The following is a 13130-nucleotide window of genomic DNA, read 5'->3' as shown; positions in this document are numbered from 1 at the left end:
ATTGAAGGTTTCATCAGTTAAACCAGAGTCCAAACCAAAAGCAACAAATCCCAATAAAATTAAGGTCTTCACCATCAAAAAGAAAGATGAAACAACACTAATAAAAAGAACATATCTTGTTGACATCTCTCTTACTATTCCTGTTCTTGTGAAAGGCTCACGTGGACCCAAGAAACTCTGGGTTCCTAAATCTGCTTAATTTTTGCAGGTTATTAGTGACGAGCAGTTTGACGAAGAATGGTACATTGATAGTGGCTGCTCACGTCACATGACAGGAAGGAAGGAAGAGCTAAGGGAATTTAGATCTCTTTCAAACGGTGGAAATGTCAAGTTCGGGAACAACTCCTACGAGACCATAAAAGTCTATGGAATGATTACAAACCGTGATTTCATGATTAGGAAGGTTACATACGTAGAAGGACTACAACATAACCTCATCAGTGTATCTCAGCTTGTTGGAGGTACCGGTCTCAAGGTTTCATTCGACGATGAGGGTTCAGAAATAATTGAGAAGAAGACGAAAAAAGTTATTCTCAAGTCGGAGCACAAAGGTGAAATGTTTCCCCTAAACCTCAAACCCATCAAAGGAAATCCAGCCATCTGCCTGTTATCCAAAGCACAATCTGACGAAAGCTGGCTGTGGCACCGAAGGCTCTCTCATCTCAACTTCAAGGATATCAACAAACTTGTCACAAGTGGTCATGTTCGAGGTCTTCCATTGCTCAAATTCGATCGAGAACATTTATGTGCTGCGTGTGAAATGGGGAAGCAGAGTCGTCAAAGTCATCCATCAATTATAAACACTAAAGTTGTTGAACCACTAGAGTTACTTCATATTGATTTGTGTGGTCCATCATCTATCGAAAGCATCGGCGGTAGCAAGTTCATTCTTGTTATTGTTGATGAATTTTCGCGTTTTACATGGGTGTTCTTTTTGAAGCTTAAATCTGAAGTGACTCACAAGCTAAAGATGTTCATCAAGCAGGTTGAAGTACAGCTAAAGAAAGTCGTTCGCAACATCAGGAGCGACAATGGGCTGGAGTTCAAAAATAAAGAATTCGAAGAATTCTTGGCAGAAAAAGGAATTAATCACAACTTCTTAGCTCCCTACACACCTCAACAAAACGGAATTGTCGAAAGACGAAACTGATCTTTGTGTGAAGCGGCCCGAACCATGCTAAGTTTCGCTTCTTTACCTTTATATTTTTGGGCTGATGCTATTTCTGCTGCTTGTTTTACACAGAACAGGTCATATCTCAATAAGTGATTCACTCTCACTCCTTATGAGATCATCAACAACAGGAAGCCAAATGTCAAATTTTTCCATGTGTTCGGTTCACGGTGCTTCATCTTCAATTCTAAAGAACACCGCAACAAGTTTGATGTCAAAGCCAACGAAGGGATATTTCTGGGCTATTCTCTCACTTCTAAAGCGTACAGGGTATTAAACAAGCGCTCGAGGAAAATAGAAGAGACTTATTACGTGACTTTTGATGATAGCTATGTCAAAAAGCTAAAGGACAACGTAGACATAGCTGGAGAAATCTTTCCTCAAACAGGTCAAGTCACAGCCTCGATTGCAAACCTTTTTGAGAAGTTCGTCGAGTTATTTGATGAACCAGAGAAGGCCATTCTCTCGGAAGCCAGCGCAGCTGACAACTGGGTAGATCATCTGAAGCAAATCATCGAAGATACTGCAAAGAGATTGAATGAAGGAGGATCAAGTTCTGACGACCCTCCACAGCACAATGCTTCAGTTGAGGGGGAGGATCCATCTTCGTCATCACAGCCAAGCTCACATGTTGAGGGGGAGAACAGTTCTCAAGCTGCTCCCGAACGCACTTCACCAACCGAAAGTGCCACACCAACCGAAAGTGCATCAACACCCGAAAGCTCACCACCACCAGAAACCTCTGTAGCTCAAGATACTCAAGAAATACCTGAAAGCTTATCTGTCGAGGGGGAGAATGCCGATATGCTTTATGACGATGAAAGTCAATCCGAACTAGAAGAGATGGTAAACGCTGAATTGGATCCATCCTTTGATCCAAATTACCCTCCTCTCGTCAAATGGACCAGAGATTATCCTGTCTCCCAGGTTGTTGGTAATGTCTCTGAAAAAGTTCTGACCCGATCACAACTCAAGGCAAAACAAACTTCCTTATTTTCAAAAGTAGAATTCTGTATGTTCAACTCCTTCGTCTCAAAAGTTGAACCAAAGACAGTTAACACTGCTCTTGATCACTCCGATTGGGTTCAAGCTATGCAAGACGAACTGAATGAATTTGAAAGGAACAAAGTTTGGCGCCTCATTCCAACTCCTCAAGATGCCTCAGTTGTTGGTCTCAAATGGGTATTCAGAAACAAAATGGACAAGGAAGGGAACGTGATACGAAACAAAGCACGTCTGGTAGTGAAAGGATACTGTCAGGAGGAAGGAATTGACTATGAAGAAACTTTTGCTCCTGTAGCTAGGCTGGAATCCGTTAGAATATTTCTTGCCTATGCTGCACACAAAAACTTTGAAGTCTACCAAATGGATGTCAAGTGTGCATTTCTAAATGGAGAACTTGAAGAAACAGTGTACGTGGAGAAACCTCCTGGATTCGTAAATGAAAGGTACCCTAATCATTGTTATATTTTGGATAAAGCCGTATATGGACTGAAACAAGCTCCGAGAGCCTGGTATGAAACACTAACAAAGTTTTTAAAGATGTCCAAATTCAAACAAGGTTCGGTTGACCCAACCTTCTTTCGTAAGAAGGAAGGTAACCACCTTATGATTGTTCAAATTTACGTCGATGATATCATCTTTGGCTCAACGAATCCTAGCTTAACAGCTAAATTCAGAAAGTTGATGGAGACTAAATTTGAAATGAGCTCAATGGGTCCAATTAACTTTTTCCTTGGGTTAAATATTAGACAGGGACCCGAAGGCATCTTTATTAATCAGGAAGCTTACACGAAGACTCTCCTGGCAAAATTTGGCATGATGGGAGATTCAAAGGTTAAAGTTCCAATGGCATTCGGCACCAAGCTCACTCCATCCTTGGATAAGCCAGCAGTTGATATTACGCTATATCGCCAGATGATCGGTTCACTGATGTATCTTACTGCTAGCAGGCCTGATATCATGTTCTCTGTTTGTTATTGTGCTAGATTTCAGGCGAATCCGCGTGAACCTCATATGCTTGCAGTGAAGAACATACTCCGTTATCTCAAGTGAACTACCTCTTTAGGTCTATGGTATCCATCCAACTCGGGCTTCTTCGTTCAAGCCTACTCAGATGCAGACCTTGGAGGTTGTGGACTAGACAGGAAAAGCACCACCGGAGGCTGCCAATTTCTCGATGGGAAGTTGGTTAGCTGGCAATCAAAGAAACAAACTTGTGTGTCTTTGTCTACGGCTGAAGCAGAATACATTGCAGCTGCCTCCTGCACTTCTCAAGTGATTTGGATCCAAAGTCAACTCCAGGATTATGGACTCAATATGAAAAAGATCCCACTATATTGCGACTCAGAAAGTGCAATTAGGATCTGTCATAACCCAGTGCAACACTCAAAGACTAAGCACATAGCACTGAGGTTTCACTTCATTAAAGATCATGTGGAAGATGGGAACGTTGAAATTCATTTCGTTAGAACCACTGATCAACTGGCCGACGTCTTCACCAAAGCCCTTCCTGAAGCGTCGTTTAACAAAATTCTACAAGGGCTAGGCATGATGGAATCAGAGTCAGTACCACAAATCACCTCTCAAACTCAAAAGTAAGAAGCGAAATAGACCGAACGTTCAGGTTCGGGTCTTGTACTCATGTACCGAAATGAACCGAACGCTCGGGTTCGGTTGGATGATCTGCATTTCGCTCATCAATCAAATGTGGTTTTCTTGGTTGTATATTTCATGTATAATTGTTCCAAATTCATTTCCTTTATTGTCAAAAGTATTCTCTTTTTGAAAATCCATTTTCTTTGGTAACCGAAATAGACCGAACGTTCGGGTTCGGTTCCTCAATTTTTCTCACCCGAAATAGACCGAACGCTCGGGTTCGGTTCCAAAGTTTTTCAACCGAAATAGACCGAACGCTCGGGTTCGGTTTCTCAAAGTTTTTCAACCGAAATAGACCGAACGCTCGGGTTCGGTTTCTCAAAGTTTTTCAGAACCGAAATAGACCGAACGCTCGGGTTCGGTTTCTCAAATTCTCACAACCGAAATAGACCGAACGCTCGGGTTCGGTTCCAAACTTTTTTTTTTACTTTTTATTTTCTTTCTCAGTCTTATTTTTTTCTTTTCTTTTATTTTTTTTATTTCTTTTATTTTATTTTTTTATTTTTTTATTTTTTTTCTTCTTCTTTCTCTATTATTTATCAAAAATTCCAAAAATATTTTTTTCTTAATATATAATTTCAAAAACTCCAAAAATATTTTGTTCTTTATTTCTTTTTGGCTTTAATTTTATTTGTGTGTTTGTTTATGGGGAAATTGTTGAGTTAGTTAAGTGTCCCTAGAAGCATGCCGCTGTATGTGTCCAAAGCCTCATCTGATTCTGAATAATAGCCTTAATGACTTGGTATACACAAACCTTGTCTTCCCAATTAGGCTATCACATTTATTCTAATCGTGAGCTACCTAACTCTCTTCTTACAAGAGATAAGAGTTTTCTGCTTCGTCCTATCTTTCACAGCAGAGGTACTTTGCTTTCTTACACAATCTACATTACATTTCTCCATCCCACTCCGTTCACAAACGTAACCCTTGAGACTCTCAGAAATTACCGCTGAGGTTTATGGTTACCCAATAACTACGTTTATGATCTTAGTTTCGTGCCACTACGAGCTGAGTGAAACCCAAAATTCAACACCCAATCTGAATTGACGGTGAACAATTAATTTGCTCTAGTTTTCACTAATGAATTGACGGATGTATCTTCATGAAATCTCAAAATTTTCTTTTGTGTGATTCCTATGAAATTGTTACACACCATAACATTTCTTCCCTTGGGATCCAGTTTTTAATTTTTGTTGAGATTTTATATTTCCCAGCCAATTTAAAATTACTACCAACCTACTTGTTCAACAGACTACACCGGTCTCACAAGTACTTTGTTCACTTTCTATCTTATTTCAAGATTAGGACTGTTGAATCAAAGCAAAAGCCACCCTACTAAGCCTAATTAAAAGAAGGCTTTCAACACTTCTTAATAAGTGTTTGATCGTTATTCAACGGGAAACCACACTAACACTTTAAGGTCTCTCTTGACTTTGAAGGAAGAGATTCGTGCCCGAGATCATCTGTTTCGTGTCTTTATTGACATCACATTTTTCACAAAAATTTTGCTTTATTTCTTTTCTTTGACACCCTAAGCACGAAAATCTTTGATTTTCCAAAATTCAGGTTCTAATAACTACAAGGCATTTTACTTGGATTGGCAGTCGATCAAAGGTTGTGGTTGATTTTAATCCATGTGGCGGTATTTTTTTTCAAAAAGATGCCGTTACACTTTAAAGGGTTAAGATGAAGACTTGCTGACTCAGGCGGGAGTCTAATCGATTTGATTTCAAACGGCGCTAAAAGGGAACGCGTGCGAATTGGAAACACCTAATCTCCAAATGACATCGCAGATGCGCGTGTGAATTTGAAACGGTTCATCTCCAAACGGCGCTTGATGGGAGGCGTGTTCTTAGGGGTCTGACACTCTCTCTCATGCGTGATCATCGGCAACCCTAACTGTCACGCATCAGTCAACTCCGGAAAACTCTTCGTTTTTCGATAGAAGATTTGTGAAGATCTTTCTCTCTCCTTACCCCACAGTATAAAAGGCAACATCCTCTACCGTTTACCTCTTTACTGCAATTAAAATTCCCAGAGCGCAAGAAATCCCTGAACCTTAACTGTTCATCATCTTCTCCACTTTCTTCAAGCAATGGCAGATTCATCTTCTGTTCACGCAACATCCCACATACTGCCTATTCGCCCACAACAATGCCTAATCATCGATTTAACCCCTCATTCTTACGATGCCTTCATGTTCCCCATTATCGAGTGTTTGAAGTTTTCGCCGATTGCTCCTGCCCTTACAAGAACTGAATCCGTTCCGATGGAGTTCTTGTCGCAGATCTTTGCGACTGCTCACTACGACAAGGTCGTTGATAGAATCTTCTTTGATATTTTTCAGCACAAGGCCTCGATTTCAAAGCAAAGATTTTGCTCGTTGTTAGGGTTTGAACCTGATTCCTCGAGGGTTAACCCAGAAACGGTTCCAATGGGGCATATATTCAACATGTTTTACAACATGGGTTATATGGAGGTGCTTTCTTCAGTTGCGAAGTTCAAGAAGTCATGCCTGCCGCCACAGTGGAACGGGATGTTCACTGTTCTATTCAAAGGGTTATCTGAAAGAAGCTCTGGATCTGATGGTGCCAGTCGGTTATTTTTGTCAATAATGTATGGCGTCTACAATGGCATCAACATGGATTATGGGTTTGTTCTGTGGCAACAACTCATCCAGAGTCTCTCCTCTACATCCAGGCATTCTGAAATTTCTTACGCCAGGTTCTGGACTTTGGTCACGAAATGGGTGATGGACAAGTACCACGTCCCCATTGTCGCCGGTGCTCCGATGTCTTCGATTGGTACGTTTCATACCACGAAGATCATCGTCTCAGATGCTTCCAAATTTCCATTCAACGGTTCAATTCCGCAGTCTATGTATGGTGACGTTCCAGCTGATAGCCGGATTATCAGAACTTACAAAGAATTCAAGCGTTCTGGTCCGAGGGATCTTACACAGGAGATGTTAAAGTCTATTCATGACGCCGACAAGCTTGCTCCAAGAGGCAAGAAGGCTGATAAAGGGAAACTGGTGGCGAAAGGAGCTAAAGGCCCGTCTCCTAAGAAGAGGAAACCCACAAAGGCTGCTCAGTCTCCGCAGCAAAAGAGGCGAAAAACCTAACCCAGGAGAAAGCTGATTATCGCTTCCTCCTCAAGCGAGTCTGAGGGTGAGAGTTCGGATTCTGACGACTCTCCACGAGGCAACACACCACCCAGATCTCCTACCCCTGAAATTCAAATCCGTCCTTCTCCAATTCCCTCTCCTCCTAAAACTATTCCTACTTCCATTCCCACCATAAACCCCTTTACCCACATTCCAAACACTTCAATCCCAATGCCACGACCAATATTCACCGATGCAACCACAACATCCACTGCAGATGTTAGAGCCAACGTATCTGATACGGGGGTTCATACTGATGCACCCGAACCTACACCAGCACCCGAAACCACAAACATAACCGAAACCCCAAAAGCAACCGAACCTACCCCCACACCTATACCCGAAACAACCCAACCCGAACCTACCCATACTACTGTACCACCAGCTTCTCCACCACCACCATCTCCCGGTCACGCCTCCAAGGGAGACGACACATTCCTTGGCGGGGAAAATATGACGTTTGACTCGGTCTACTATAGTCCATTTCAAGTACAGAGCGATGATGATGATGACGCTCTGGTAACAAATAAACATCTCAAGGAGCTCCATGACAAGTTTGACTTGCTCATTGCCTCTTCTTCCACGTCTCAATCATCACTTTCTGAAGCTGCTGTTCAGAAGATTGTTGATGCTTTCTCAAAGGCTCAGCAAGATTCTCTCGCTTCTGCAACCTCCGCCATTGATGCCTCAACAAAAGCCTGTCAGGCTGCGACCGAAAAAGTCGATAAACTATTTTCTGATGCCTCTGCCCTGTTAAAGTCTCTACAGGAGAGTGCAAATGCCACTAAGACTACGTTGGAACCAATTGTTCAACAGTTGGCCACGTCTGTCTCCACTGAGTTGAAGTCCTTCGCTTCATTTCGTCAAACGCTCTCAGACGACAACTCAACATTTCGTGCTACTATTGACGAGCGTCTCTCAAAGCTTCAAGAAGATTTGGCTGCTGAGAACTCGTTGATGGATGTTTTAGCCAAGAAGACCACTGCCCTGAAGGTCAAGAGTGTTCAACTCTCCCATTCTCAACAGTAGATTGACTCTCTTCGGTCCGAACGGGAGGTCATAAAGACGTGTGTTTCGGATGTCCACTCAGCCATCTCAAACATCCTCGATGCACATGATCCTATCCTTAACCATTCTGTGAGGCGTACCCTTGCAGAGAAGCTCGCTCCCGCCCTTGACCTATTAAGCAAAATCGAAGGGCTACCCGATTTCGTGTCCATTCCGAAACAAGGGGGAGAAAAGGAGTCTGTATCCCAACCACCTCATTCCTCAAAGGCAACTCACACTACCGAACCTCCTCCTGTAGGCCAAGCCTCCGGTTCGGGTGTGAAAGACAAAGGTAAAAATATTGCTGAGGAAGAAGAGGAAGAAGACAAAGAAACAATTGCCGACTTGTTGAAGCATAGAAGTCGACGCAATGAGGCTGATGACAGTGCTCGTGTGGCAAAAGAGGCTGAAGAAGCTGAACGAAAACAGAAGGAAGCCCGCGACCTTCTTGAGAGTAGGAAAACTCTTTTTCCTGCTTGGACTCTCGAGAGGATGATAAAGGAAGCCATCGACACTCTGAGCATCTTGTGGCTGGAACCCGTAATTTCTTTTGATTGTTCCAATACTGTCGACTCTCAGTTTGACATGCCACTGACCCGAAATGCATTCATCTTTCACGCCTTCTCCAACGTTGCAGAGTTCCCTCATCCTCATCCATAGGTTGACCGGAACTTAATCGATTTCTATCTGAAGGCTGCTCAACCTCAATATCAGACTTGGAGCGCTCAGAAGATTATCAACGTTCGGGTCTTGAAGCCGTACACTGAAGGGAACTTTATTAACATTCGGTTCAAGGTGCTTCGGGGATCTGCCAAAACCGAACATGCCATTTCTTTAGCAGATCTTCCGAACCTCAATCCCCATGATTGGATAATCCTGCACAACATCCTTCTGACCAATGAAGCTAAATACGGTCCGATCATCGACCATTTCAAAAGGATGCTCGTGTGCTACATCATGGAAGTTGCACTGATGGATCAGGAGATAGCAAGCGTCTTCAAGAAGAAACCAACAATATCTCCTGTTGGCTCGGCCAGTGATCTGAACCAAATGTAGATGGGCAAAATTGACTCGAGGCGGAATTCAGTCATGTTCACTAGGAACGAAGGACATAAATGTCTTTTTGCCTTAGCTGATAAACATCTGTACACCACTGCTTGCCTAGAGCATGTGTTGGGGATCATCCACAGATGCAAGCAAAACAAAGCGGACGATATCAAGTACTTCGACGACATGATACATTGGTACATTCGGTTCAGACAGACTATTCTCGCTCTTATCTCACGTTTGTTTGATACTGTAAAGAAGACACCCGCTGCTGGCCCAAGCAAGAAGAAGAAGTAGTCTCGCTCCAATTTGACGCAAAGGTGGAGATTGTTGGGTCGTGTTTTGTTATGTATTGCGTCGATTGGGCTCGCTAATTAGTCCAGTTTTTCCGGTTTGGGTCTGTCCAACCGAGAGCTTGATAGGGTTTATTATAAATATAGGTGCTTGCATGCATCTTAGGTTAACGATTGAAAATGATAGTTACGATAGATCAGAGCATTATTCAGAAGTTTTATCATTCCTGTAACCCTAAATCCTCTACAGCAGAAGTTCTTAGTCGAGCTCTGCTGAGGATTGTTTGAATCAATCATTCGACATATTGTGATTCAACTTTGTCTTGTTTATTGTTTATGTTCTTCATACTACCTGTTATAAATATCTAATCGATCTTCAATTTTATTTATTATCTTATCACTAGGCTTCCCTAGGGCACTCTCCGACCTACCCTCTGCCATCAGCTGCACTAGGAGTCCCCACCACCTTCCCTTAACTAGCTTGCGGATACTGTTACATATCCGTTCATTAGTTAGTCGGAGATGGCCAGAACCCCCATAGCACAAAGCAAGCAGCATTCGTGCATTAGGTAACCAAAATCAGGCATAACCTACTCAGGCCATCCTACTGACTAAACAGTCCTAGCATACAACTCATACAACAGGCATATAAAGCATCCTCCCTAGACCCTTAGCCCTAACTATCATGCAATTCTCAGAATCATATAGCAGGCACACAAGGCATCCTCCTAGATCCTTAGTCCTATTCTAGCATGCAGTTTTCTGAACCAGAACCATATAACACAACATAGCAAGTATGGGTATCTTGGGAAAACTTACTTGAGCCCGGTCGGTCGCACGCATCACACACTTCGTCTTTCTTAAAATCCTTCCGTTTAGATTTTTGAAAACCATTTTCCTTGTAAAAATCATTTAGTCCCTCAGTTTGAGTCCAGACACTCCCGAGGATGTGTCCGAATCCCTCAAACCAGGGCTCTGATACCAACTTGTAACATCCCAAAATTTAAGCCCGAAAATTTCATTTTTGAATTAAAACATTTTACTAAAACATTGTCGATAAAAGAACACCTTACAAGATCATAAAGTTATGTCTCAAATCATTACATCAAAAGTAATAAAAATCAGAGTACAATCCCAGAAGTTCAATGCGGAAACCATGTGTGTGTGTGATGCGCTACTACACCGCCGACTCCTTCCCCTTCGACGAAGAGGTACCTGAAACCAAAACCAAAACTGTAAGCACGAAGCTTAGTGAGTTCCCCCATCATACCACATACCATATAATATCGTCGGTATCTTTCAACCGGTAACCTTCATCGGTATCTTTCAACCGGTAACCTTCATCGGTATTTTTCAACCGGTAACCTTCATCGGTATCTTTCAACCGATAACCATCATCGGTATCTTCCAACCGGTAACCGGGGACTATTTTACCCCTATCACTAGCATACAATCAACATATATAAACATACAGTCAGGCATATCCGGGTACTGACCTACCCTTGGGTCCTACGGACCTCTATTAGGGAAACTAATCCCTACTATACACATAACATATCATCCAAATAAATCCCATAACCAACACATAACCAAACAAGAATAATTATCACAGAGACCATTATCTTATGAATACCCCTTACTGGTGGGTCGGCATTGTGGCCTTAGACCCACCTCTACTGGAAGGTAACTCACCTCAATGTCGTGCACTGTTTGATTTATCCTCGGCGCACTTGTCGACTCCCTTCGACTCTTCGATCCCTACACGACAACCTTCAAGTCAACACACAACAAGTGCAATCCTAAACAGGGTCAGTCCAAGTCTAGTCAAAGTCAACTTCAAGTTGACCCGACTCACCGAATTGAGCCGTCAACTCGCCGAGTCCCTCACCCTTTACTCGTCCTTATCCATGACCCGACTCGCCTCCACTTGATCCTTTAAGCTCTTCCTTCCTTCCTTGAAGCCATAACTCACAAGAATCACTTAAAAGCCTTAGATCTTCTAAAAAACGGACATGGTTTGCTATGAGGGGTTTCTTGAAGCATAAAGGGGTGCTGGAGTCTGCATAAGGTTGTTTAAATAGGGTGCTGATGGTGTGCCTAGGGCAGCACAGCAGAACAGCGTCCAAGCCCTAGAGCCGGGCACACCAGCCAGGCTTAACCCAGCAGGCTCAGCGCCCGTTGGCGCCCCCAGGAGCGAAACGGACAGGCGAAAGGCTCGCGCCTGCCAAGTAACGCTCCTTGCTCCAAGACAAAAGATACGGTCAGGAGACAAAGGGCAGGATCAGAGCATTACTGTCGGAGCCAATGAGAGCGCTCTAGCGGTTGAGGGCGCACGACCCTCCAATCAGCGCCTCTGACCTTGTCTCCTCCAAAAGTGATCCTGTCTGGTATGGACCAGACAGGAATGCTAGGTATAAAAGGATGTGCATAAAAGACCAGCGAGGTAAGCTCTCTAACCGATCTTGAGAGAACAAACACAAACCCTAGAGTCATCCTAATTTGACCGTCAGAGCATTCTCCCGGGAAGTGGCTGACTGCCCTTCTTCTTTGTGATCTTGCAGTTATAATCTAGCAATCGAGAAGATCTCATCCCAGAGTCAGAAGCAAGGTCTCATACGGGACAAGGTTCCATCATTTGGGGCCATCCGTTTGTGAGATGAAGAACACAAACAAAAGCACGAAAGCAAGCATCAATGGCGTCCAACGGTAGTGAGGGACAACCAATTAGTCCCATACGTCCTATGACGACGTTGGACGAAACGCCACCGCCTACAGTGACTAACAGGCCAGTTTTGGGCGAAGAAAGTTCTACAACAGCCGCCGGAAATATTTTGCAGCCGTTGTTTTCTCAGCAAGGAACAACTCCGGTGGAGCTACCTTCGCCTACACAGCTTCAGATGCCTCCGTTCTTTGCGCCGCCGCTGCAACAGGCGCAAACAGTTCACTCAATTGCACCTCCGTCGAGCCATATTTTCAACCTTTCACCGTCATTCGTAACACCTACATCGTTCCAGACAACTGGTGGACAGAGCTCCACAACACTACTACCTCCATTGGCGCAAACCATGATGAACCATTCACCACCCGTCTACCCGACGGTTGGAGCATGGACTGGACCGACTATACCCCCAAACAACAGCTTACAACAGCCGATAATGATCAACCCCATTACATCCATGAACCCTTTTCCACTAGCTATCCCCTCCAGTTACCATTCCAGCCATACCCCTTTTATGGACCAAGTCCAGGCTACCTTACGCCCCTACAGCATGGAATGAGTTCTCAATACCAACAAGGGACATCGACTGCTCCAAACCAGGATGGTTTTTCCTGGAGCGTAACATCTCCGTTTGTTAAAGAGAGGTTGGATTACAAAATACCAAACACTGCAAAGCTCCCGACGCTTAAAACGTACAATGGAACCACCGACCCAGATAGCCACATTGATACGTATGAATGGACGATGACGTCGCTAAAGCTTAACGAGAAGTTTTGGTGCACATACTTCCCGACGACGCTCGATGGAAATGCCGGCACATGGTTCAAAATGCTACAACCGGGCAGCATTTCAAACTTCGCTCAGCTCAAGTACCTCTTCCTCACCAACTTCATCCAGCTACGTAAATACAAAGGCGATTCTCATTCAATTATAGGCTGTAAACAAAGGGAAGGGGAGACTGTTCGAGAATACTTTACAAGGTTCATAAACGCTACGTTGGATGTACCGGGGCATAACGAAGGGCTCATT

General features: G+C 43.5%; 1 protein-coding gene across 1 annotated transcript; it reads left to right on the top strand.

The window, feature by feature from the left end:
• The first annotated feature begins 12075 nt into the window (after positions 1-12075).
• On the top strand, positions 12076-12660 carry LOC111881818 (gibberellin-regulated protein 14-like). The gene has a single exon (XM_023878208.1). The coding sequence runs from the start codon at positions 12076-12078 to the stop codon at positions 12658-12660; it is 585 nt and encodes a 194-aa protein (XP_023733976.1).
• Positions 12661-13130: the final 470 nt, after the last annotated feature.

Source organism: Lactuca sativa, chromosome 5, assembly GCF_002870075.4.
Source record: "Lactuca sativa cultivar Salinas chromosome 5, Lsat_Salinas_v11, whole genome shotgun sequence".
In the NCBI taxonomy this organism is placed as follows: Eukaryota; Viridiplantae; Streptophyta; class Magnoliopsida; order Asterales; family Asteraceae; genus Lactuca; species Lactuca sativa.
This window is presented reverse-complemented; position numbering and strand designations above follow the sequence as displayed.

Excerpts from the sequence above, each read along its gene's own strand:
- LOC111881818 (XM_023878208.1), top strand. The coding sequence starts at position 12,076 with ATGGCGTCCAACGGTAGTGAGGGACAACCAATTAGTCCCATACGTCCT.